A 27,952-nucleotide genomic window follows, 5' to 3' on the forward strand; every position below is an offset into this window, starting at 1 on the left:
TTCAAGGAGTGAGTTTTCTACATTGAACAATCAACCCACCTGATACATCTAAGTGAGAGAGGCAAACACCGAAACATGTTTGTTTTTGTTTTTGTTATTATTTAAATGGTTGCCATGTGACATTCTCAGAGCTCTAGTCGGTATTTCAAAACCACATGTTTCTGGAATCCATGTGGTCCAAGCAAATATTGAATTCTAAGAACATCTCATCCTAATTCTGGTTAAGCCTTCTATGAGACTCGGAATGACCACAGCAGATCATTTAACCTTACTTCCTCCTCTCTGTATATAGCTGAGAAAACTGCATATGATAAAGGATTTTTTTTTCCCCCTTCACATGAGGTGTTAATCTGTTAACAAAATTTCTTATCTTCCCTTCTGTAATCCATCCACCCATGTCCATGACTGGGTCACTTAGAAGGAGTGCTTTGAATCATAAAAATGTGAAGCCACACTGGGACATTGCGCACTACAATGTACACTTTTTACTTTACCTATACATATGAATATGTGCACACACCTTTGTAAATCTTCAGTCTGTATTTTTGAAATATCATTCCAAATCTCTTGATTAAAGAAAAATTAAAATTATATGCAAATATAAATCAGATCATCCTCACTCACAGTATTCTTTTAACACGTACACAGTATGTAAGCATCAAATAATAGTAAGAGCTTTGTTATTTGCTTCAGTGAAGCTAGCATCTCAAGTACGATGTCTAAAATTGTCTATCTCCACGTCAATGCCAGATAAAAATTGTTTCTATTTTTTACTCTGAAGTAAAGTACAGAAAAATACACACATACGCATTGCTGAAATTTAAAACTTAAAAAAAATGTATTTCTTTAAGTTTGGAAGGCTGTGGAGAAATTTTGGCATTTAAGGAAAAATGGAATTTGAGGTTTCCAAAACGAGTTAAATGTGTGCAATGTTAATGGTATATTTCATACTGTTTTTTGTGATAAAATGGTTAACTTGGTAGAGCTAGTTACCTAAGAATCTCAGGACAATAGGAATAAAAGGCTGTAGAGCCAATTATACTTACAAGAAGTTAAGCATAACTCAGTGCATGCAATACTAAAAAGTTAGTCATTGTAAGTCTGTAGAGGCCACAAAATAAATCTGATAACATACAAATCTGTAAAAATTGCACTAGTATGGAAATACTGTTTTTAAAGGTTAAGTACTTGCAGTAAAAACTGCTTGAGTGAATTTTATAAGAGCCAGTTCACAGATCTTTGGTTCATGGATCATTGTCATCTGTCCTTTTGTGGTAAAATGAGCTCACTATCACTTCAGTGTACATAAGCCCAAATATATGCACTTGCAGGTTTTCCCTATGATATCATATGAATTCAGATCAGACTATGCATTCAAAATAGATAATGTCATGCAAGCAAAGCGGCTAACATGCAAACATGCATCCACATATTTTGCAAATGTTGTTGAAGAGGGACCACAACAAGATGATGTTGTTGGCCTTTGAGGGACCACAACAGGGGGAGCAAGCACCCCTAGAGTCCAAAAGAAATGCTTCTAGGTTAAGTTCTAAAAATATGTAATTTTGCATTATTATCTACCAGAGAATAATACAACTTTGACTATTTCTTTTAACATGAGCAGATGTAACTATCTGCATATGTTATGCCATGCAATGTTAAGAGAGCAGTTTTCAAGATCTCTGACCTCAGCTGAAACTACATTAAGGAAGTGCCTCAGAAGACACCAGTCAGCCTGGAATGCAACCTGCCATATTCAATTTCAGAAGGCAATGTGTCTAGCAGGTTTGCAGACTAGGAGTTTCGTACTGTTTGCAAATATGTACTTTTTTATCATGGGGAAAATACTTTTTAAAATCTTAATAATCTTTAAAAGCCACTGGAAAGTTTTTAATAATCTTTTTTGTTCACAATATCTACAGAAAATATTGATAGGTCCTCCAAGTTCCCCTGTTTCAGCACTGCCAATGGGAATCTCAAAACTACCAAAAGTCTGCTATTGATATGTAGATATTGATATATGTATACTTCATAAAAATTAACAGAAAAACAATTAAATGAAATCTCTTTAGAACAAAGGTATGGAAAGAAGACATTGAAGGAAGCCTTCAGAACAAGGGGAAATTTTTCTAGCTTCCACCTATCCCAGGAATAGTGGGCTTAGAAGTGAAGTTAACAAGCTTGGAAACCTTGATAAGGAAACAACTAAGGAGTAGAGAAACACTGTTCTGAGTCTAGCGTGGCTTTGTAAACAAAGGACTACATGTTTTCCTCCCTTGCTGCAGGGCAGGCCATTTTTTTACTACTATTTTGTTCTGCCTATCTCAGGCAGAAGAAGCCTTGACTTCTCACACGTTGAACCTCAGTGGCTAAACACGCTGCACAGAAGTGCACTTGGCTCACAATAGCAAGGAATGGTTATTTGTTTTCTCTTGAATTTGTTCCCCTCTCTTTCCATTTCCCCTAGCTTAGATTTATCTATGTGTGTGCTGTCTCTTAACTATCACCTCATCTGGTTTGTGCCACCCAGAACCCATAACTTTGGCCCTCTGTTAGTCTATGAATTTGAATTTTGCATGTGTGTTATTTCTGTGAAGGTGCCACTGTAAATGAGTAAATGCGTGCATCCAGAAAAAAAGGTGAGCATTTAAAGCTTTAAAACTGATTAACGTGAATCACAGGCCACTTGGAATGTGGGAACACCAATCTAATTTGGCAAGACTCTGGGCACAAGGGGCAGTGTGGGGCTTCCTGTGCTCAATAATTGAATGATGCTGGAAGGGAAGCATGGCAATTTTCAACAAAGGGAGAGAATATTTAGAACAAAGGGGAAAAATAGAGCAAAACTTTGTGAACAGGATTTGGAGGAGAAGTCCAGGCAATATAAAAGTTTGCTGATGATGTGAGAACTCACTAATAGTCAGAGGGACAATGACTATTTTCACTAAAGTCAAAGGCATTTCAAGAAATCAGTTTCCTGACTCTTACCAATAATCAGTTGTCTCGGGAAAGGGGCTAAGTGATACATGTCAGTGACAGTGATCTGAGTGAGGCCAGAACGAGACAGAAAGGACAAGGGTGCTACTGAACAAAGAGATGCACTCTTCTCTGCATAAAGAACTCAGTTCTTCTAAAAAAAATACAGTTTATGAATATTTTCAATGTTTTTGGTATTTTCATTTTTATATTTGCAAACAGGCTACTCATATGTACAGTGTGGAAATTTAAAACAGTATAATTGCCTAAGCATATTCTGAAAATGTCTTACACATATTTCTCACAAACAACATCCGATTATAATTTAGACTTGAAATCAGAAGTGAATAAGACCAGAAAGTTACCTTTGTTGAAAGACACCAGAGCCAGCGATAGCTCCCAGGAAGAAGCAATAGACCAATGGGCCAGGAGACGGAAACAATTCAAAGACAGCAAAAAATGCAGTTCAACTGGAGGAAGCTCCATAAACAGCACAATCACCGAGGGATCAAGTGAGTACATTAGTCTGACAATTGTATTATTTTTCCGTTTTGTTCCTGACACCCTGTTAGGATTATCAGCCATGGAAACTGATCTTCAGTTCATAACCTGAGTCCCTATCTTAGTCATTACTGTGAGCAACCATACGTTATCTGATTTAACCATTCCTCAGCATGGAATTTGGCTCCTTCTTTCTCCTTCATACAAAACAACAAACAATCTGACTGATAAAAAGTAGATTGTACCATCCTTGTCCGAATACAATTAGGTTTAGGACAAACTCTAAACATAGAAAGTTAGGTGATTGCTCATGGTAGCAGTTTTATGGGTGCAGCAAAAACATCTGTCTCATTGCCTACTTTGCTTAAGTAAGAGCCATGGGAAGCTGGGAGTTATTTTCTCCTCACTAAGACACCTCCCTCAGCTTTTATCTTCAGGTTTGCTACCCAGGTCGTCCTTTACTGTCCCTCCCATTACTGGAACAGGTATTCCTGTAACTGTCTCATTAAGAAATCTGTCACCTTGCCACGTGTTTGAGACTATACCAAACTCAGCAGCTTGAAATCTCATGGGAAGGAGTTTTAAAGGCGAACTGCTTAATGAATTTACACTTCGTGCAGCTGGAGTCCCCGTGCAGGGACTGTACAGTCTAGGAGAGAGCATATGTTATACTTCTCATTTAACATTGCCTTTGCCTCCTGATTTGCTACTTTAGCTAATATAAGAAGTAGATTTTACAAATGAAGATTTGTTTATCCTTTTGTTAGCAAACGGAAAAAATATTACTGATACTGCAGACACAGTTGCCCCTCTTAAAGGAATACTTTGTGCTAGAACGTCTACTTTTTGTGAAGAAAGTTTTGTTTACAGATGGATAACCCTCTTTTTGAAGGAGATTAAGTGCAAACCTGTATAAGACTGGCAGCTATAAGACCGGTATCTTCAGTGTAGGTCCAATACAACATAGACTGTGAATATGTTCCAGCTCTGTACTGGAGGGAACTTCTACAATCAGTGGGAGCTCAATTCATTACCTAAACATAGGTGCCTACTGCCAACGGGGACTCCATTAGGGTTCTGAGGTATCCATATAGGACTGTCAGATATTGCACATGACCTAACAGGATATCCATGCCCTTTTGAAGCAATAACTGCAGGGCAAGTGGGATACTCTTAAGACACCTAATATGATACTTGCAACCTGTGCTCAGGCAAATAAGCCACTCCCGAAGTTTTTAGCGCCCATTAACAAAACAGCAGGGATGACTGACTGATTTGATGTATAAATCAAAAAGCTGTTTCTTGGCAACAGCTTGCAATCTTTGTCCCTAATCAAGATTCAAGGCCAGCACAAAAGGATTTGAGTTATCATTACAAATCACCAGAGCCCAAACCTACCAGGAGATACATACAGCAAGATAAACTGTTCATTGACTTCAACAGTAGTTGCTCTTGAACACAGTTAGACTGTTACTTTTACTAGATGAGGCACACACAGTTTCACAGAGGATATACCGAAAAACCCAAACAAACAAAAAGCACCACACACCCAACTTGCAACAGCTGGAATTGCTTCCCTTGAGACAACACTTTTGCCAGAATATGGCATGAGCCTGAAGCGGCCTCTAAACCAGATGAATGATCAGACAATTCTGTTGCAAATCCTAGTATCTAATCATTTTGGACAGCATGCTACAGGCCTGAGACTTGGTAAGATACCCTTTCTGTCCCTGTCCCTTTGGCTGCTACCCTGTTCCCTGGTGTTTGCAGACTTGCGACAACTCTCATCCATACTTGCTGGCAGGAACTCCTCAGATGCTTGATTCCAGTAGCCAAAAAGAACCTAAGTGCAACTCATGCCTCACACTCCTAAGATGCTAGACTTGACATCTGTACCAAGAGCTCGAGCAGAGGAGAGGTGACGAGACATCCAGGAAATGTCTTGGCATAACTCCCTAATGCCAAAGTGCCACTATTTCTTTCTGTGTGTTTGCCTATTCAGTGCACTTTGTACCAAACTGCTCGGTACTAGTCTAGGTTTTCTGCATTTATAAATTCATGCTAGTTGGCTAAGATATGCTTTAACTATGACAGCTCAGTAGTATCTAGTTGTTAGTGGCATTTTTGCAGTTAATCATGGCATCTCATACTTTCTGCACAATAAAGGAGAAGTCAGTAGATGTGGTATATTTGTGTAGATAGATACAGTTAAGCAAACTGTCAAAGTGAAGGAAAATTGGACTGTACTGGATACATGTTAAATGTATCCAGGAATTAACTTACTGAAGAAAATTAAAGAAAGGGTAATCTTTATCTTTTCTGTTTTGAAGTTGGGCATCATTCTACCTGTCACACCAAATACAGGATAAACAAAGAAAATAGAGCCTTTCCCCAGCTGCGTTATATAAGGCATTTTGTACTTGAAGGACGTTTTTTTTTTTTTTTCCTCTCAGACAATTTATACTAAAGCATTTTTTCAGTCTATCCATTAATGTACTCTCTGACATTTTATACTTTTCTATGCTTTTCACCATTTGGTTTTAGCTTTCGAGTTGCAGCTCCCAGACTGCTCAGGAAGTTGCCATATCACTGCACAGCCTTTTTTTCCCCACAGTCAAACTGTTATCTACAGCCTGCCTCTCACTCAGCCATCTCCCCTCCTGTCCTGGCCCCTTGTCACCCTGAAAATTATTGTTTTGTTTTTTTTTTCTATAGCAGAGGAATTATAGAGGTCTTCACTGTCTCCATGCTAATCTGGGTGATATGGTTTGAGCTGTCTTGGACTGTTACAAGACACAAGATATTGTGTATGTAAATTAATATAAAACATGAATCTGAAAATCCAGTATTAATGTTTTGCAATGAAAAATATTAATTATGAAAGGATGTACATATAGGCTACTTAGACTATATTATAAATGTCAGTGATATACTGCATACGCTATTGTAATGAAAGTATGAAGGTTTCATTTGGTCAACAGTCCATATCCTATAAAGAAAAAGGGTCAAAATTCTATATGTTTGTCTGTCACATATCTTAAATAATGTCTTGCAACTTCATAGGACTTTAATACAGATTTTTCTAAAAACACATGGAACAATAGACTATTCATAGTGTACTGTAACTGAGTGAACAGTGACTCATTTGTCAAAAAACAAAAAAAAAAGAAAAAAGAAAAGAAAACCACTAATTTAACATACTATGCAGGGGCATATAAACAATGATCATTACATTCCAAAAACTCAGGGTTTCAGAACTTTTGTAGCCACAGTGTAGTGAGTGTAGTGTTTCGCATGGACAGTTAGTGGTCAACAGGAGAAACAGAGGTGAGTCGGTTAGCAGAGTAAAAGAAAAATACGGTATCTGCAGAAAACAAGAAAAATCTGCCACAGAAGCAGAGAAATACCATGTACTGCAACACTGTATTTCTCAGTATGACATTATAAAGATATTATTTTAACAAGAACAACTCAGCAGGAATGTATTGATTTGAGGTCCTTTACTGTATGTGGATGCAATTACATTCTTATGAAACCTCATAATAACACAAGTAACATTAAACCAGGTCAAACAAATATTGAGCAGCCTAAAGCATTACAGAGGACAAGCCAGAAGTTCTATATCCAAAAATAAGACTCTTTCCTTGCTTCCCTTTTAATACAACTAAATACAAGACTACACATCTGGAAGAGTTAAGATTAGGCAAACAAATGTAGTAATCATCACTTGAGTCATGTCAGTTACTTTTCTGCTTCTTTTTGTCTTCCCACATGCACTGGACTCGCACTAAATTCCTATAAAACTTGTTTAGCTTGCTAATCAAATAGACCAGATAAGAAGGCTTCACAGTTAACTGCCTAAAGCCAGACATCTCTTAAACAGGTGCAGCTCCTATTTTGACCACTGGCGTTTAGACTTCATTTGGTATTTGAATTCAACATGCAATGGCACCCAATATTGTGATCTTATATTCTAACATCTTTGCAACACTATCTTTTATTAGCAGCAGCAAAATTGCAGAACTAGGTTGAGACATTCTGAACACTTCACTAAGAAGTTCATGGCATTTCTTCCTTGCTGGCTGGCTGAAGTCTGTTATTTTCATTCATTTTGCCTAATGACATTATTTTTATTTGTTTTATCCTCATGATAGTGAATTCAGAGGATGCTCGGTCAATAGATCTGGGACTACATTCTGAAAATGAGGATAGAGGTTTCTATACAGAAAACTTTCATTCTGCTTCCTGGGTTTTCAGAGGAGATGATGTCTCTCCCAATAATAGTCCTAGATGTCTCAGCAAAAGGCCTAGACCAGTAGCAAGTAAGTAGTCTAAAGCTACAAGTAATAAATGTCATAAAACTCTATGTAATTTTGGGCACTCTGAGGATACCATGGGATTAACATTTTGGAGAAGGTACCAGACACTTACGCTGAAGACAAGAAAAAGAGGAAACCAAGAAAGTAAAAGAGGATTAAAAAACTGAATAAGTATTTCTTTTTGAGCTAATCTCTCGCATAATACCATAATTGCCTGACAAAATCTATATTGGTAAGAGATCAGAATTAAACCTCATCTCTTGCTGCACGATAAACATAAAAGCAATGTATTTCATAGCTTCTTCAAGCATGGCAATATCATACAGGACTATTTGTGGACATCAGGTATATTTAATAGTCATAAAATCAGGTCTGCATCAAACTTTCAAACAGTAGATCAGAGAGAAAAACATAAAGCTTGCTGTGAGTATGAAGTAGTTTTCTTGTTCTATTTGCAGTTTAAACCCTGTCACGCAAACAGATACAGTGAATGTCTTTTTTGTTTGTTGGGTTTTCCTTTACTGTTCAATTGTTAAGTTGCTGAAAGGTAACATGGTTTGAAGAGCTGAGAACAAAGTGAAATACCTCTGTAGCTTTACAGGAGATAGTTCTTTGTTGGAGCTCATAAATCATTCACCACACACTGGAGGAAACAAACGTGCTCTATAAATCTCCAGGTATGAAAAATCTCCATTAAAATATATGGGAATATTCTATAGAGCATTTTGATTGCTTTCTCTCCCCAGAGGAAAGTCAGAAGTTCAGCAAACCACTTAAAGTAGGTATTGAAGTATCTATGCTCTTTTAGATAGATGATGTCAATTGGCCTGCTGGTAAAGAAACCTCTAAAGCAACTTCTATCTTTCAAATGTTACACAATTTGAAGACAAAATAACTATCATAAAATAATATTAAATTGGCCCTCATTAAACAAACCCGGTAAAAGAATCAAATGATCAAAAGCAGACACTGAGAAGAGAATTTGAGTTTACACCGAAGTCTGTCAGGAGTATAACATTTATTAATGAACCAGGCCTTTTGAGACATGATACTAATACTAGGCCTTTATTGCTGTTATGGGAAAGAGAAGAGTTGAAATGTGAAGTAGAGAGTTAGACCCTAATCCTCCTTTATAAGGACAATGATCCTTTTGTGTGTTGAATTCTGCTAACTTGAAAGACATTTCACATGGTACAGCCATCCATAGTAGGAGATCCCAGTGCCAGGGGACAGGGGGAAGGGGTTCGACTAGAGGACAGTGAGGGAGTGAGAGTAGGGAGTGAACAAGGAAGGGATGAAAGAGTAAAAAGGAAGCAACTGATATCCAAAAGATAGAGACTTTCAAAAACATGAAAAGAACTGCAGTTCAAGAAATAGACTTAAACTCGTTCAAGAATTTAGAGTGAATTTAGATTTGCAACTTAGAGCTCTGACGCATTCATTTAACAGAGGGCAGGAGTGATTTTTCTTTCCCATAATGTAGTTGGTGGACTGGAATGTTTGAGTCTGTCTTTGCCACTTCAGCACAAAGTCCAGCCACTTAACTTAAACCGCTGATGAAATAATACTTCACTGAAGCTGTCTGACTGTGCCCTGAGATGAATGAGGTTCTGTCAATCTCAGTGTGAGGGAGGTAAGGACTGACAGAGGTGCAGTACCAAACAGCAAGGAGTGGTACTGAAACCATCCCAGCAACTTGCAGAAAGTATGAGTGTCGTTTCCTATAGATAGGAAGTTTTCTAAACAAGCTGCTGCCTGTTAAATTGAATTTGATTTGCAAAGAAAAAGGATCTCCTTTTTCCTCCACTGCAGTTCGTGAAAGAACAGTGAAGATCGCTAAAGGAACTGGCAATTACCCCTGGGGTTTCCGAATCCAGTTCTCAAAGCCTATCCTTGTGACTGAAGTTGACACAAGTAAGTAGTTGTTCTACCTATTAATTTCTGCTGTGAAAATATGTTATTAGTTTGCGTAATTAGTGGATATGAGGTATTTAATAAAACATACTTGCACTCCTGAACTGCTCGTGACAAACTATCTTAAGGACGCAGTAAGTCTGAGGCAAACAGGACACTAGTCTGTGTCCTTCCAATACCAGTTCATACCTTACGCAAGTGTCTGTATCAAACCTCTTTCCGGAGATAAGGTCTAGCACTCTGTGGGACTGACATCCATTAATGACAACAATCACAGAATGAAACAGAGGATGCAGTGAGGATGCACCCACGTCTAGAGTATGTGTACATACAGAGTACAGAGTAGAGTTAGAGAAGGAACAGGAGGTAGAGTAGACTCTGAAAGATTTCTACTACAAAAGACTTAAAACTGTCATCCCAGATCAAGAGTGCTAGTGAGGACCCACCTGCAAGGCATCTAAGAATAGCTCTGTTACTTTCCTGGCTTTTTGTATCATGTTGTCCTGTTTCCTGACTACATGGGTCTAATATCGGAGGCCTCAGAATCCATTAGCTGAACCCATCACTTTAAATACTGCATATAGCGCTACCAAATGGTGTCATTATTCAACTCCTCTAGAGAAAATCAGAAAAGCCAGAAATCTGGCAAAGGAGCAAAATGCAGAGTAGAAAATGACATATCTGAAAAGGTCAAACACTTTACTAACACATTGCAAGCTCTAAGACTGGTATCAGAAACCCACGCAGCTCCTTAAGGTCTGAACATTGTTAGATTTATACCTCAGCCATCATGTCTTGTGCATGATGCTATTGTTCATGACTTCTAAAAGTCATTCTAACTTGTTGTCTAAGAGCAAGTGTTCTGCTTATTACATGCTAAAAACAAAGCCTTCAGTCTAGAAGAGCAACCCATGCAAAGGATAGTCCTATTCAACAGGAAAAAAAAAGTGTTAGAAGTGATTAACTTATTTTCTACCAATTTGCAGGAGCTGACTATGACTTATCCAAGGATCTCTTGGATACTGTAACCTACATGTAAATAAACATGATTTTGGCAACATGTCCTAGAAAACCGTTCTGTATTTAAGCATGTACAGGCAATAATTCCATTATCAATTGAAGCCTAGCCAATAATGTCAATCTAAAAAGCCTTTTGCCTGTAGAATATTGTACGGAGGACCTAGTAAGATTGAATTATGGATAAAGTGACTACATAATGCCATTTATCCCAAAACAGCTACATAATTTTACTTCAGAATACTTTTTTGTTAATATATCTATAGCTCTTCAGACTAGATAATTTTCACAGTATAATTTAGGTGCAAAACGATATGGCATGAATCTGAGAAAGTAATTTTGAGAAACTCTTTCAGCTTATCACATTAGAATGTTACTTTTGAGAAAGAGCTTAAAGATTGCCATCACTCATGCTGAGTATTTTAAGAAAACAAAATTACTGAGCTCTGCCATCATTGGCCTAAATACCGCAACTGTGGTGATGTGTACTTCGACAACTAGCTGTGGTATCAGATTGCTGGGAATTCAAGTCCCTATTCATGCAAAGTTCTCTTTGCTCCAAAGAGATATTTCTCCTCCCTGGTTCCAAAAGATTCAGCTGACTTCCCCATTGTAAACATAAGAGATTCCCTTAGTGCTCTTAAATCATAGAATAGAACCTCTGAAGAGACCCTTCAAATTCAAATGAGGAGTTTTACACCTAAATGTAAATAAATTATAAGTCATACACACGGCATTAACCCTAGTATCCAACAAGCACTAACCCTAACACGTACTAATTAAAATGCAAAACTGCTACTCACATTGTGTGTCACTACTAAGTTTATTTGTATCTTTTGTTTTCAAATGTGCTTGCTTTTAAACAACAGACTATTCTTTTTTACAGATAAACTTTTAGTAAAATTTCATTTCTTCGAAATATGGCTGGCTTCATTAAAAGAGACATAAAAATTGCATCTGAATCGCTTTTCAGTTGCACAATGAAATAAAGACATTATTCTAATAATATTTTAAAGAGCATTTATGCTCATAAAATCTTGTATGATACGTTGAAGGCCAGCACAGACCAAAACACCTAATTTGCAAATGTGTTGTAATACATATGGGGGTGAACCATGGCTTTATTGTGCCTACTGTTTATTGTTAAGTTTTTACTAATTTGTTCCCCACAGCTTCTAAGTGACCTAAGAAATACATTGAGCCATCACATTTACTGATAGATTTCAGATTATTAAAAATCATACTTTAAATAATATGGGTGGGGAAAAATTTTTCCAGTAAGTTTTTCTCCCAGTATATTAGGAATGCTTAATTATAAATGAGAAGAAAAAACTGTGTCTGAAAAGTACGCGGGTGGGATTTAACCGACTGCATTAGTGTTTGTGAACGGAGCATATTTATCACATCTAATTTGCCTCCATTCCTGGCTAGCATTCGTCTGAGTCCTATTTTATTAGGAGCATATATACTTTGCAACAGTTGACAAATAAACAAGATGATACATTCACGATCCGAATCACTCACTCTTTTGTTAGCTAGTATGTTATTTCCTCTTCAAGTCACAAACCACAAAATATTATAACCAAATTCTGCTAACCAGCAAGATTTTTCTAAAATCCGTAACTCACTGGAGTAATGGATGCTCTTTCCACTGTCTTCACTGAAGACTGGATCAGATCTTTTTTGGAAATTTAGGCCCAAACCCTCAAAAATACTGGAGTGCCTACTCGCCTCTTAAAGTATTTAAATCATAATGACAGTAAATGACATTTCTCCACTGCCAGTGATTTTCTGGAATTGAATTAGTACTTAAACCCTGAAGTTTCATTTGTAGGCCACTAACAAGTTGCTCAGAAAAACTTACCCCCCTTGCTCAGAAAAGCTTACCCCACCTCCAAGTTCAAGTCATGAAGACCCCAAAGCATAATTCTTGACTGGCTGGACAGATATCTATTTTGCTATAACAACCTCATCACATAGATATGCTTGATAATAACATCCCTTTTTTTTCCAATTTTGATTCTAGACAGTACAGCTGAAGAAGCAGGGCTTCAGGTAGGGGATATTCTGATAGCAGTCAATGGAACGGATGTCACAAGCATGCCACATTCAGAAGCTGCAAATCTGGCAAGGAAAGGTGAGTTTGAAATCATCTTAAGTTACATGAATCAGGATCACTATACAATGCTCATAACATACCTGCAATATGACAATGGAGGTTACAGAAGACTCAATTAACAGTTTAATACATCTGCACTGGCATTGCCTAAATCACTTGCTTTTCTAGACCTTGCTAGAAACATAGCAGAATATGGACATACTGACAAAATATTCCCCAAAGAGCATGTTTGACAATACAGGCAGCTTTTGGCTCTCCTGCCTTAATGAGAGAGTCTCCTGAAAGTGACTTCAGAGACACCAATATCCAATTTATGCCTTATGCTTCCTCAGGGGGAAAATTCACAGCTTGGTTCACTGCTCCCAGTAACTATTTCTGTGTTGCTGGGAACTGAAGTCTAGTCAGGAGAGCAGAGAGGTTATTTCATGAGGCAGCCTTTTGCAACATCGCAGAAACAAGCAGTCAGTAGTATTAATCAGGTATATTCTTCCTAGTATTGTGATGACTAAAACTTAAAGATACCCATGTTTGCATGTTGAAAGTCAACCTACTGCAGCTCTTTTATTTATCTCAGATATGGTTTTGACACGGGCTCACAGAAAATTCAATAAATTAAAATGCTTTTACAAGACAGTGACAAATTTATCTTGACACATACCAAGTTCTTTAATTATAGAGGTGCCATTCACACTGTTACATTTAAGAGTATGTCAAGTCTTTTAGTAGATAAATCTCTGATTACAGGGTATTTTTAACTCCACTAAGAGAACCCCCCCCTACCCCGGCATGAATCTTGGCACACAGGCAGCATTCCCAAAGTCAAATGTCCCCAAAACAGAAACCCAGCAAATGTTTTGCAAATGAAAATATGTCGTAGTCACAGTTCTCAATCTTTTTCAAACTGCCACCTGCTCTGAAGTAGTATCTGGTATAATCAGAATTTCAGGCCTCTAGGGGCAAAGCCATACATGTGCTGATAGCATCAGCATATTCTAAAACAGTACCACATTGCTGATAACAATATGACATTTTTAGCCAATCTTGCAGTCTAACACTTCTTTTGAGCACTTACCTTTTGCAATTGATAAGTGGGCAGATAAGCACAGAATAGGCTCCAACAGCAAGCCTCCTCTGTGAGGGGCATAAATAGCAGAAAACCTTAGCAGACTCCAAAACATAGAAAAGAAGGAAATCCCAAGAGCATATGTACGATAACAGAGACTGAAGGTGGCCCTAAGGGTATTCTCAGCAATTGTTGTATAAATCCCAATTTATGCATACACATCTGATTTCAGGCAATGAAATTTAGCCAGTTCTTCAAACTGATAAAATAAACTCGGTGCTAGCAAAAGTAGATCACAAAAGCTGTTTTAAGAGTTGTCTTCAGATAGCTGGCTCCATTACAAGTCCTCAGCACAATGTGAATTTCATCCCTGAATTTCTATTAAAAGAAGGCCAAACATTCTAGAGGCTGCACTAGGAGGAAAAGGGGAGGGGATGGCATACTGCCTTCGTGTTCTTCACCCCATAGCAGAGGAGTGTACTTCTCCAGGAAACTGGATTGTTATTTCTAGTTCTGACTTAGGTTTTAATACTCTTCATGTAATATTTTAGGTCCTGATATCTTGACTATGGTGGTGGGATCCGATATCAGCCGTTACCCTAACACTCCCAGGCCCACCTGTCGGGGATATTTGCACAAACGAACACAGTCAGCGATACTAAAGGGATGGAGGAAGAGGTGGTTTGTGCTGAAACATAATGGCCACCTCCACTATTACAAACACAAGAAGGTAAGGAGAGAGGCTGGTGAGTAAGCAAGCTGTATCCTGAACTAAGTACAGCACGTTATCTTGGCTTGCAGGACTTATGGAATAGCACCAATACTAAAGATGTTTCCTGTGTGTGGTGTATATAGAAGGCCCCTTGGGCAATTCTGTCTTCCTTTATCTTACAGATATAACAGATATTAACTGTCAGGCTTTGATGGATTCACATTTAATCTCATAGTTCTAATACTAAAGAAATCTATGAACTGAACAGGCTCTGGGAGGCTTTGGAAGAGAGGAAATAGTTTCAGAAGTATAGGAGCTTTATATTCCATCTACCATTTTATGAATTTTTTTAAGCCAACGTAAGCATAAGTTTTCTCTGTGTGTGTGGAACTGTACAGAGAGATATGGGGCAGGCTCCATTTTCTCAGTGTGCTAAAGGACTGTAGCACGGCTCAGTGCCTCGTTTATTCTCTGTCATGTGAGTAGGGAGCTGTATCCACTCTTAAGCGCTGTATAAGGCTTTACTTCAGCTAGCTGTAGGCTTCTTAAAAGGCATAAAACTGGTGCTTCATGAAGAATAATACCTTACTTGGCATTATACTGAGGCTACCACTTCAATACAAAGTAATTTTACAATCCCCTAGCATAGCAGTGAGTCTTAACGGCTTAAAACCAATGGCTTCAGCCATTGCATCAGCTATAAGTAGGTAGAATACTCAAATATGTATTTGCCACAAAAAATAAAGACATGACTTTTTTTGCAGTAATTTTCAGTTTTTCCTCAAAATTTGTTAACTTTAGGGATCTTTGTTTTACAAGTTCACATGAAGTGCCTGCTGGACAGTTCCTCGAGATGCCAGTGGGCATGTTTCAGCCAGTATCCGGCAGGTGGAGTATTTTGATAATAGATATTCTTCACTAAGGGGAAAGGATGAATTCACCTGCTATACAGTAGCATCTTACTGTAATTTGCGAGGCAGTTTAACAGGTGCTGCATGTAACTACAAGGTACTAATCCCTTCCTTTGTATAACTTCGTGATGAACTTATTCATGTAGGAAGTTACATTTATAAAATTAAACAGGTTTATTTCAAAGCCTGCAGTCTGTTCAGAACATTTTGTAGTAAAAAAAAAATCTTGTAAAAAAAGATCCAAAATGATCCATTAAGCATTCATTTTCATCTCATTTCAAGCAAACTTCGTAAAGCTGAGACAATTTGCCCTGGTGAGGGATTTTTCACTACACAAAGTTCACGTAACTTCCAGTAAATCTTCTAGCTAAATCTAGGAATGACATCAGTGGAAATACCAGCTTAGAAATAGGCAGAAAGGGATTCGTCTCTCTTGCACAGCTTGAACACAGGCCAGTGAAATGCACCTATGCCCGTCCTTAATAAAAAAAATTACATTAAAACCTAGGGATGGCACCAAGCCCACGTTAATATTACGCCCTATAAATAGTTTTGGCCTCTAACACACTCACACAGTTTTTGGACAGCACAGCATGTAGACATACCAGCACAGACTTGTAATGCACATGAATATAATCTACACAACAATAAGGTGTAAGGGAATTTCAGCTAAAAGAAGATGGGGGGAAGATGGGATAATACAACAGGCTTCACTCCTAAACATAAACCTGCTTTTGTATTGCTTTCTCTACTATGTGTCATCTCTCTCCATTCCCTCCAGTCTTCCATGTATATATTTCATTTTTGCATGCTAGCCTGTTTAGTCAATTTTACATTAATAGTAGAGCCAATCCCCAAAAAAGAAAAAAACCTTCTCCTTTGACAATTTCTCCTTTTCAGTAAAATGCTGGAGACCAAATTTTTACTTGAAAGATGCTGGTGCAATGCTTCCCGAGAACCATACTTTGAGGGCTTGGGAGTCCATCTTCCTCTACAGTTCAGGATCTCTGATAACTCACTGCTATGCATCTGGTCTCTCCTCTTGGTAAACCTAAGCATAGAGTTTCATGGACCATACTATTAACGTGAAGAAAAAACTCCCATGAGGCACTGCAAGATCATATCCAAACTAAAATTAGTCAAGCTTTCAGGCATTCAAGTCTCTTGATCAAAACCAAACACTTCTGTGGGAAAAAGACATTTTGCTAGAAGTAGCTAAAAATTGTAGAAAGTGCCTCCTTGTCTACAATTTTCTCTCCCCCTGACATTTTCAGCAAACAGCCTGGTAGACTTATTTCCCTGCATGTGCCATGACATAAACACTAGCCAGCTTGTCAAGGTCATGCTGCAGAACCACTGAGCTTCACAGATATACAACAAAGCAGTCTGGCTTTCTGTCATCATTATTTCAGCACCAGTTATTCTAGTCTAAAAACAAAAAACAACATACGCTAAAAAGGATACAAACATGTAGGAACTTTTTTGCTTGGAGAGAAGTTTTTATTTTACCCCTAATCAGGTCATTCATCAAATTCTTGAAATGTAAAGAAATCTAATTATGCCTTTTAAACACTCTCCACTTCCCAATCAATTAACTAACCTGGAAGAAACAGTGTTATATAAATTGGATTAAGGATTAAAAGGTGCCCCATAATCTTACATTCATTTGTATTTAATTGATTTGGTCTTTTTTTTCTTTCAATCATTAGATTTATTTTTAAGGTAATTTTTTTTCTTCCCTACCTACTCCTATCTTGTTTATTGCCTTAAAAAATAGCTTCCTGAATCATCCCAACCTTGTATTTTGATGGCAGGCTCTTCTGCATTGAAAACACGCCTTTCCTTTTGTTTAAAAAAGGTACATAAATTTAAAACACTGCATAAATATTTTGTAATAGCAATTACTACTTGTTTTCTTGCATTACCAAAGACTAATGCCATTCAACAACTTTTTGAAACTTTTCATACAATTTTTTTAGCTCTCCCTCCCTCCCGCCCTCCTTCTCTTTCTGGACTCCAAAGAACACTAAAATATTACAGTACTTCTTAAGTACCTGAAAGCCTGAGCGCCCTTCACTGCTTCAAGTGCTCACAGGGTACTCTGAAGAGGCCTTTAGTAAGATAAAATGAAAGATGCTTACATAAGGATGCAATTCTTCACTACTGAAAGATACAATGTCCAAATCAGTAAGAAGCAGCTGAATTGGACCCTTTGGCACTATTTCTTTCTTTTGGGTATGATTTCTATCAGGGCACAAGAAGAATAACGTAAATAGATTTTGCCTATCCCACTTCCTTTTCTAAGAGAATTACAAATAATGTTCTTAGTTTCACACAAGATTTATATATCATGTCAACTATGATATTAAGTTGGAAACATTATGTTCCAGGCCTCATCTCACTTAGGAAGACAAATTCTTTCAATAGGTGAATATAAGATGTTCTTTAAAACAGTGCATTGAAGGCAATAGTAATTCAGGGAGACAAAAGTAATTCAGGATAATCTGCATATCACTGTCCAACAAACTTACCAGATTTATCAATTTTCAGGTATAACCAGGGCTTGATTTTGATGTCAAGGTCAAAAACTTACATCGGTGTAATTCCAATGACTCGAAAAAGGTCATGCCTGATTTACACCAATGTGAGAAGACCATCAGGACTTTATTTATGCCTGAAATGGTGCAGATCATGTTTTGTGGTTGAGAAGGTAAAGGGTTTTTTATCATCTGTTTTAATTCATACCAACAAAAACAGAGAGCTCCATTGCCTCGTCATTGCTATTTACAGGCAGAAATTATCCATCCTGAACTTCCCTTTTCCCACCCACGTTAAAAGAGAAATTGATGTTCCTAGAGCATTTTACATATTGATTCACCCATGTAATTGCTGCTGTTTCAGACTCATCTCTATCCCATCACATATTGGTGAAGTGATAAACATTGCAATAGATTCAGTCACTTTGCCTACAAGGTCATTTTGTTTTCCCCTCTGACAGATGATGTCACTGACCTTGATTCTACAAGCAGTTAGCCATATGAGTAACTAAATATATTTTTCATCTCAGTGGATATAGCTGTGGTTGCCAGCTCATAGCAGGAATATGAATACACTGGGTTAGATCCTTGCTTGGTGTAAATTACTGAGATCAGTGGAGCTATAATGTAACAGCTTTGCCTACACTTTGCAGCAGTGGATTTCCATCCTACACTCCACAGTCCTGGTCCCACATCCTCCAGACCACTGGGCTTTCTGAGTGCATCATTTCCATCCCTGCCTATGTGCCTGGATTTCCTCCCAAGGAAAGATATCTGGGCATGGTGAGGAGAGAAACAGTGATGTACACTCAGATCTTATCCTGAGAAAAGGATAAGATCAGTCTTAGGTTTCTTCTTCATGAACTTACACATTTCTTCAAGGAAAGTTGAAGGTACATGAGCATATGCAAGTGTTGATGCTTTCTCTACAGATAGCAGTGTATGCTTCCCTAACACTAGCATTTGCTGTTCAGCACAATAAGGTGATCACAAAGTCACCACAATGTGTCTATGATGAAGACTGCAGCAGGACAGAAAAACCTGAATCAACTTTAAATAAGAAAAGAAAGATTATGAAAGCAATCAGCCACAGCAGTAGAGCACTGCTTCAATAGGTTAAATGAGTTCACACAGAGCTCTGTGCTCCAGCACCAAGTGGCTTCTAGAACCTGCCAGAACTCACAAAGTTAACAATATGCTTCAGCTTTCAGGATAAAAAACACTAGCCATATGAAATTTGTTAAAAAGAAGGAATAGAAGGCCTGGGACCAAAGTATGAATGCGCCAACAAGGCGCACAAAGGCTGTGGAACATGCACTCCTCTATCATGAGGACACTGCTGCTAAAGAGAGTGTTCTAGGTTCAACAGGAAAGCACAAGCATAAAGAAAATGTTACAGCCAAAAATATACTACTCAAAATTCTTCATTATAACTATTCACAATGTAAGAAGCTCAGCTAATTAAAGCTGAATACAAACATAATCTTAAAGAAGAATTATACTAATATTTACAAGACTGCTAAAAATACCGGCCAAAACTAGCATTTCCTAATTTCATCATTGCTTTCTTGCTATATAAGATCAATTAAAAGAAAATATAGCATGTGGCTCTCTGGGTTAAAGAAGAAAAAAAGAGTTGATAAAATTAAAGGAATTAACAAAAGAGCATGTGCTTGTAACAAATATCCTAGTCCCTCTCTATTTTGTGTCTTATTATGTCTTTACTAATTATTTCCTGTCTCTTTGCCATGAATAGCTCCTGGGAAAGAGGAAAATGAGACAGAGAACAAATTTTGTAACTGAAAAGGAAAATATGAAATGTCATTCAGATTATGTTCTAGGGGAAGCTATAAAGATGTCTGGCTCCAAACAGGAAAGTATAGCATTAGTGTATCTCCCTTGCAGACATCGTCTTTCCCAGAAATTAGAGACTGACGTATTCTATGCCGTATTCAGCTCTGTCTGTCAGGTGCTTACATTACTTTTGCCATTTATTCCATTTCCCTTCCCACTTCCCTCAGCTAAGAATGATGTAGAGCAATGGTAATTAAGAATAAATAACTAGAGAGGATGGTTTTCCTAGCAGTATTTTGCATGGACTCAAGGTGGGAAAGTCAAAAGAAGGAACTGTGATAGGAAGGAAGTTAAAGCAGTTAGGTTGGAAGTCTCTGTCCTGACAGTAAGAAATAGAAAAGTGACATGTTTTAGAGATTCAGATGATTTAGAGATTCTTATAAGCAACTGAACTGTGAGTGAACAGAAGCAAATTCTCCTGCACGCACAAAACCTCAGAGAAATGGCCTTCCATATATGTTTGTAATAGTTTGAAGTATGCTATAAGAAAACTGCAACAGATACCTTCGAGAAATCTCACTGAACACACTGGAAGCAGTGAAGGGGAGGGGTATGCATTTTGTCAGCCTTCCTTGTGGTTACATATAACAATATCAGTTTAAAAAAGAATTATGATTTGCATTTCTTAGGCTCACAAGATCCATGCCTCTAGGAAGCCTTCAGGCATAGTGTGAGTAGGACTAAGTAAAAGTTTCTCTGGGTTGAGGGCAGGGGGAGGGAAGACGCACCTTCCAAAACAACCAAAAGACCCCTGTCTAACTGTTCCATCACCTCAGTGATCAGAGGTTAGATCATCTTCCTATTTCCACTACAAAGCCGGTCCATTTCAGTAGCTCAACATTATCTGGTCTTCTCTGTCTATGACAGTTTAACACAGCCAGCTAACTGGTATCTAAATATTGTTCAGATAATCAGACAGCACCATTTTCCACTCCAGGAGTCCCTAACCTCCATTGTTTTTTTCCACGAGAGGAACGTCGCCTTCCATGGATATTTTTTAGTTACCAGGGTCTCTGTGAAGGAAACTGCTTGCCATTCTTCAGTTGTCTCTGTCAGTGCATGTTTGCGATTGTAAATTGTTCCCTTCTTGCTCTCTTCCTTATTCAGGACACCTAGAAACTTACAGTTGGCTGCTTGTTTTTATTTCAAACAACAGTCAACAGCAACATTTACATATATAGTGTGACCAGCTGGATACTGGTCTTCTATTTATCCTTTGCTCATTGCATGACACATTACTTTGCACCCAGGCCTTGCAGAACAAGTGAGGGCCCTCCCAGAACAAGGGAAAGCCCTCCCTAAATAGAAAGAGGAAATTTTAATGCACATTTAAATGTTCCCTTTTCTTTCTACAGTTGTCTCCTCTATATGCGGGAACGGGGCATTTGACAGAGTGTGTATTTGCAGAAATTTGAGACTCAGACTCTACGGTACATACTTCTTGGGCATACTCTTAAGATTGCTCCCAGTAGAACAGAATAGCAAGAAAGAAAAGATACTTTTAAATTATCTTAATTTTTGTGGTATATAAGGAGTCCAATTATTATAGCAAGAAAGAAATCCCCTGCCTACCATGTGTGGACCTTTCTCAGCATTTCAATCTATGACAAACATTCAGTCCTTTGTTCTCCTGTACAGGCCTATGTATTCATTGCTAAGCCTAAGCACTTTATATAAAAGGCTTAGCTATAAATAGATTTAGGTCTAAGCCATTGCTCATAAAGATACCACTTCTATTTGTTCTTCATTCTTGCTTGAAGCTTTATCATCACAGTCTGGGAGCTGCCACATTATTTAGAGCTGGTATACAATCTGATTTCTGCTGTACGTTTTCCATGACTCCCATGGCTCCAGGATATATTTTTCAATTTACATTTAAGGAGCTGCTGACTCCTACATTTCCAGTATTTCCCTTTTATTCTTTTTATTAATAAATCATAAATACTGCTGGCTGACATGATGCATAAGTTAATTTTGGCCTACCAACAGACTGCATATGCTGACCCAGAGAAAAGTCATAAACAGATACATTACTTGACCTGATTCAAGTTTTTTCAAAATGTTATCTCAATCGATAGTTCTTCCTATAAAGTTTGGTCCTGCAAACTGTTAATTACCTTTTGTGCAATTAAATGCAGCAAAAGAACTCAACCAGAACTCGAAGACTAATCATATCAAAGACCACCCAATCACACGTAAGCTGCCAGTCAATACAGCCAGGTGTAGGATAATTTGGATCTTCAAATCAGAGGTTTTGCCTCTCCCTCCCCCCACACCGTGATCTTGATATTCAGTACATTTCTATTCTCTCTTGTTTAGATATCAGTGGTTTAAAACAAAACAAAATAAAAAACTAAAACATTGTAGTTGTATTTGAGAAAAATACCATACAAACAGATCTGCAGTCTAGAGTTTTCTCTTTACTGACACGTGCTAGTCCTTTCTTCTGCCTTAGCCTCTCCTATACACCAATGCGTCCAGCTCAAAGAAGAAACGCAAACAGGCTCTGGTTTTTAGTTCCGCAACATACGAAGAGTAAGCCTAACACAAAGCACGTTTTAGAGATACTACTAAGCAAGCAGCACCAGAACTCAGGGAGAGGCCAGACAGAGAGGAACAAAGTCACAGGTGATCAAAATGTTGTGAACTTAAATGCCAGGGAGGGTCATAGCCATGTCAGCTGTGATGGGGAAAGTTGGGCAAAAAGGAAAGTAAGAAGTGAAAAAGCTGGAAGCAGGGAGGAGAGAGGTTCATCTTCTAGTCTAGTTTAAGAAAACAGGGGCACAGCAAGGGAGATATTTTAGATATACAGCCAAAAATTCCCTCAAGTCACTACTGACCTGAAACCAATTTGAACCAGCGACCTAGAGGTGACTACCTTACACTTTCTACTGCCAGTCCCCTAAGCTAGCTAGTCCATCATTTTCTGCTTTCTAGCACTGATCAGTTTTTCTTCTGTGTTTTGGATTCCTTTTAATATTTTCTAGGATTTGATTTTATTTTCTGTAAAGTTATTTTTGTCCCATTTCCCTAGTCCTTGCAGTCTCTTGCACAGCTTATTTTTAATCTCTTTTCATTGTTTTTTTGTTGTTGATTTTGATTTCTTTCACTGCAGATAGCATGAAATGTTCATGTATCTTTTCAGCCTTCCTTTCTGATAGACAAAGCAGCTTAACTAGAACAGCAAATATGATTCTGCTCAAACAGGATCCCTCGATCGCAGCGAATCATTCAGGAAATGCTATGAATGTCCTTTGTTTTCTGGAAGTATTTACACCGAATTAGATAGGACTGGTTTATGAGCTCCCAGCTACGTACCCTATCTTAATGGCCTTTTCATTCAATAAAGGAAGGAGATGCCTACTTTCCTTTTCTTACTGCTCCCTTGCTTCAGCCTGTCTTTTGGTCATAGATATACTTTGAGATGGGTTTTTTTTTTTTTTTTCGCAAAAACATTTCCCCAGAAACTCAGGTCACCTGAAGAAAACTAGCAGCAAGGGAAGGGCTCTTTCAGCTGTTTCTATTATTCTCAAATAGAACTTACCAAAGGAGAATATGCTTTCTGCCCACTGCCCAGAGGTTAAATCCTGTGGACCACTGAGGATCCATGAAACAACAGATAGGAACCTCCAGAGGACTGTATTGTTCTTAACCACTTAATGCAGGGAACATAAAGCTTGAACCCATACCTTTGTTCCCCTTCTATAGGCTAGAAAAATCTTTTTGACTTAAGTGCAAAACAGAACTGTAGTAGCTACAATCTGAACTAGTTCATTTAAAATCTGTACCATATATATCATCAACTTAAACAGTAGCACATAGTTGTATTAGGTACCATAGTGACAGTATTGTCAGTGGGCTGCACTCCAGACCCAGGCATACCAAATAGCTTTTATAATAACTTTTTCAGTTATATGCCTTTGGCACTGTTTGGAACAAAGGGAGGTTTGCCACAGAAATGCTCCCAAGATATTATTCCTGAAAGCCCCCTCAGTGAAAAGTGTCTCTTCTCTGGTTTATCAGAATTAGGAGAGCATACTTGCCTTTTAGTCAATAAAGAATATTTGGTCTCACTTTGCAACGTATGCAAATCCTCAAATCCATCTTATTCCTTGCCTAGACATATTCATTTGAAATGGAGTGGACATAAATCATTCCGTATGCCACAGAGTATTCATTCTGCCTTCATTCTAGACAGCACAGAGAGTGTTCAGAGAAGGAGTTTATCAGGATGTGCAGTTATAGTGGTCTCACAGCCATTTCAGCATCTTCAGTGACTATTGCCTTCAGGCTGAGACAGGCAACAGAACCCAGACCATGGACAACCGAATCCTAATGAATAACACTTCATCACTCTAGCACACGATTCTCTATGCTGGGGATGAGATTTGGAGTCTCAGTATATATTTCAGTTATGCTACTGTTGCAATGTAATTTTGTGTCTGAAGGTATTGTAAGTAAAGTAGGTCATATGGCACTGATGACTTTTAGGATTGTCTTCAGCTACTGTATTGACTTTACTTCTGCATTTTAAAAAAGTGGAAAGCAGAAGGATCAAGGAAATGCATTCATGGATGTCTATCTGGCACTAGTTTTCAGTATTGGGACCTATTTTTTTTCCTGCAGAAAATGCTTGTACAGAAGCAAAGTGATAATTGCATGTGTTAATGAATATACAAGAAAATATTCAAGTATTTAATATTCACAGGAGGATATTTTGCTTATGAAAGGTTATGTACATTTTTTTAGGCCAAGAAAAAAAAAAGGCATTTGTAATTCAGTTCCTATTGATACTGTGTAATTAACTCCCAATAATTTATTTACAGTATTCTATGAGACTCCATTTTTTGTGCATTTTGCAAACAGTACTAATGCTCTTCACGCGCCCTAGCATTAACTGTTGTTTTCCATTTTATCGCTGGCAAATTTGATGCAATTGTTAGAGCTCCAATCTTAGCTCTTCAGAGCAAAGGGGCTTAGAGTATTGTTTAAAATAAAGACAGAGTTCACTATCCAGATGTGTGCGCCTTTGTTTTCAGTTAAGACATGTACTTGGGGGGTTGGGTTTGGGGGTGGGGTGGGGCAGAGAGCAGGGAGAATAGCTGTTTCACCTATCTACTTATATTAAGGAGCTTAATGTCTTCTTATAACTACCCAAAGAGAAAGGCAGTGACAATACCCTCCAGTCTCAAAGAGCTTTAACTCAGTCCACAACAATACTGTACAAAAGACTTTGCAATGATTTCCATTGAATATTGTCTGAAATGAATGGGGAAAGATACTCAATATACTGATATTTAGGGCAACTTTATAAAGGAGCTGAAATCCAGTCTTTTAAATTATGCCTGCTATTTTCTGAATATAAGCCTTTGTTCCCTCTATCTGCACATGTGAGATGAGATTTTCAGCATAACTCCAGATTTTGAGCAGCACAGCCTTGTGAAGGGGCTCATGCTCCTAAAGTTCTTCAGTGCCCTTTGAAAATCCTGCCCTTACTTAACTGCACTCTCAAAAGTTGGAATATTTACAAATAGCTAGCAATGTTTCTGCACACAAATACAACCTTTGATGAAGCAAAAATGATTAAGAGCCAAAACGCAGATGGAGATTTAGAGGGTGTTCAATTATTTTATCTTTCATGGCTCCATCATAAGTATTTTCTGGGACTACTGATCATTAAAGCAAATGATTAGGAGGATGGTTTCAAAGGCATAAAACCTTATCACCAGATTTTATACCTTTGAATACTTCTCTTAGTTTATCCCAGTCTCACAGGGATCAGTCTTATATCAATTCTGAACTTTGGCACAGCCTTCCTCTCTCTAATTACAGGATGAAGGGAAATGCAGGCCCCTAGAAGTAACAAAGTTGGAAGGAGCGGAAATTGGTGTTGACACCAGTCTGGGTAAACCATTTGTTTTTAAGTGCATACCTCAAAGTGGAAACAGGATTTTCTACTTCTGTGCAACTTCTAACCAAGAAATGAAGAGGTAAGTGATCTTTCATTTTACAAGGTCAGTTTTATTATTTCAAGTTTGGGGAGAGAGGGAGTTTAAATTTTTGGCATGTGTTCACAAGCTCTATCTTAATCAATAGGAAATAAACCCTGTCAGCTACTTTTGGGAAAGTTGTTGTTTCTGATTTTCATTTGCAGAAGTCTCAAAAACTATTTTTCAGATTCATAGTTTATCTTTTTTTTTTTAAATGAGAAAAGAAATAGCTTTCTCGTCACGTCTTTAACATTCATGTTCTGTTCAAGCTTGAACAGAGCCTGAATACTTTATTTCAGTGATCTCCAGGAAAAAAAAAAAAAAAAGAAATCTCCTCCCATATTCTCATTCCTTTGCCCCCATTTCTTTATTCAGATGAACTGTACATCTTCCTGTGGATCTAAGCATGCTTATCTGTCATTTCACACCAATAGTCTATCTTTTGCCCAGCAAAGACTGCACAAGTAATAAATGCAATCCCATCTTCCACTTCCCTTTCTGTCATGCTGTCACATTATTATTTTTGCATTTTAAAACAGACAGCCCAGAAAAGCATATTGGCTCTGACAATGGGAAAAGTGTTTGGGCTTGTCTCAGAGTTAGACAGACTTTAAAATTATTCTTTCTCCATTTCCGTAAGACCATAGCTGACTTAAACAGGAGACACCAAAACCAGGCAAAACACAGGTAACAGCTTTTTAGGCTTTACTTTCAAAATGTACTAAAATCTACTCTTTCCCCATTGTTTTATTCTGTTTTACCAGAAATATAAAGATATGAAGCAGATGATATTTGCTAAGATTGATTCATCCCTCCATCTTTTACAGTATCTTAGTACATGGCACTGACAGTTGTAATATATGAGCACTTCCCACTTCCTGTTCCTATACCAGCCACAGCACACAAACAAAAGCTTTGCCAACAGACGACTCTATTTTGTAATGTCCAATTTCACGTTGTTTTAAGTTTCCCACAAATTCCTAATCTGCATTATAACAAAGACACCAGAGGAATGATCATGTGAAGACATTTCAACATGTCAGGCTAAAATTTATAGATTCACCTTGTCTGTAATAGTGCCCTAATTTATTATAACACCTTATACAGCAAGCTATGAGAATTATTTTCTGAGAGTTAGAAACATTTACTTAGATTTAATCCACTGTTTATCTACTTTGAAGCCTTGAATCTGTCCTGAAAATTGCACATCCCTTTAAAAGCTGTCTACATCAGCAAGAATTAAAAGAGGCAGTGAAACACATTTATTCTGTTCTACCAAGCTAAGCTATTCTCATTTTTGGTCATTTTATAGGTGGCTGGAGGCTATGGATAAAGCGGTGCATCCTGTGCATCAGGTAATGCTTTATTTATACAAGAAGCAGAATGTGTAAAGTAGATTGTGCAGAAGACAGAGACAGATATATCTTGTACATTGTCAGGTGCAGACAGCAACACGGAAGCTGGTCTGAGCTGCTGGGATGTGAATCAGCTCCAATCTAAAAGCCATATAAACACATTATTGTGCCTCAGCAAATATGTTTTGCTGCCATATGGTGGAATGAATCAAAATGTTCCCCATCCAGATATCAGCAGCTTTAAGCTGATTCAGAGACATAACTTACAACGAGGGTAGCTGTGCTGATAGTGGGAAGGCAGGAAGGGTAGCGTGCGCAGTGGGGTGAAGACTCTCTAGCAAATGGTCCGGGGCATGTTCCACCCCAGGTAATGCTATTTGGAATTAAGGGTGAGAAGGGCTGTATCTCCTTAGGTGTTCCCTGCAAGTCTGCCTCGATTCTTGAGGCCATCCATTGTCACTTCTGACAGAATATTAGAAAGGGGTTTTTTTCCTGGAACTGTTTTTTTTCTGTATTTTTAGAGATAAGACACAGATAAGGCTCATCTCTCCATCTCTTCATATAGCTGTGCTCTCTGATGGCCCATGTGGCTGAGAAAAACACGGTCATAACTGATCCTGAGCTGCTACAGAGGGACCTTGCTCAGCCCAACGTGATTCCGTACAAATAGTCCCCAGCCTTCCC

General features: G+C 38.0%; 1 protein-coding gene across 3 annotated transcripts in view; it reads left to right on the top strand.

The window, feature by feature from the left end:
* Positions 1 to 27,952, top strand: part of LOC138064439 (uncharacterized) — a 45,633-nt gene that overhangs the window by 11,231 nt on the left and 6,450 nt on the right. For all 3 annotated transcript variants that reach the window (XM_068927008.1, XM_068927007.1, XM_068927006.1), the window contains exons 4-10: positions 3,306 to 3,488; positions 7,632 to 7,799; positions 9,609 to 9,710; positions 12,754 to 12,864; positions 14,461 to 14,639; positions 25,756 to 25,913; positions 27,226 to 27,268. In XM_068927008.1, the coding sequence (XP_068783109.1) occupies positions 3,306 to 3,488; positions 7,632 to 7,799; positions 9,609 to 9,710; positions 12,754 to 12,864; positions 14,461 to 14,639; positions 25,756 to 25,913; positions 27,226 to 27,268 (944 nt within the window). The remainder of the gene's footprint in view (positions 1 to 3,305; positions 3,489 to 7,631; positions 7,800 to 9,608; positions 9,711 to 12,753; positions 12,865 to 14,460; positions 14,640 to 25,755; positions 25,914 to 27,225; positions 27,269 to 27,952) is intronic.

Source organism: Struthio camelus, chromosome Z (assembly GCF_040807025.1).
Source record: "Struthio camelus isolate bStrCam1 chromosome Z, bStrCam1.hap1, whole genome shotgun sequence".
NCBI lineage: Eukaryota > Metazoa > Chordata > Aves > Struthioniformes > Struthionidae > Struthio > Struthio camelus.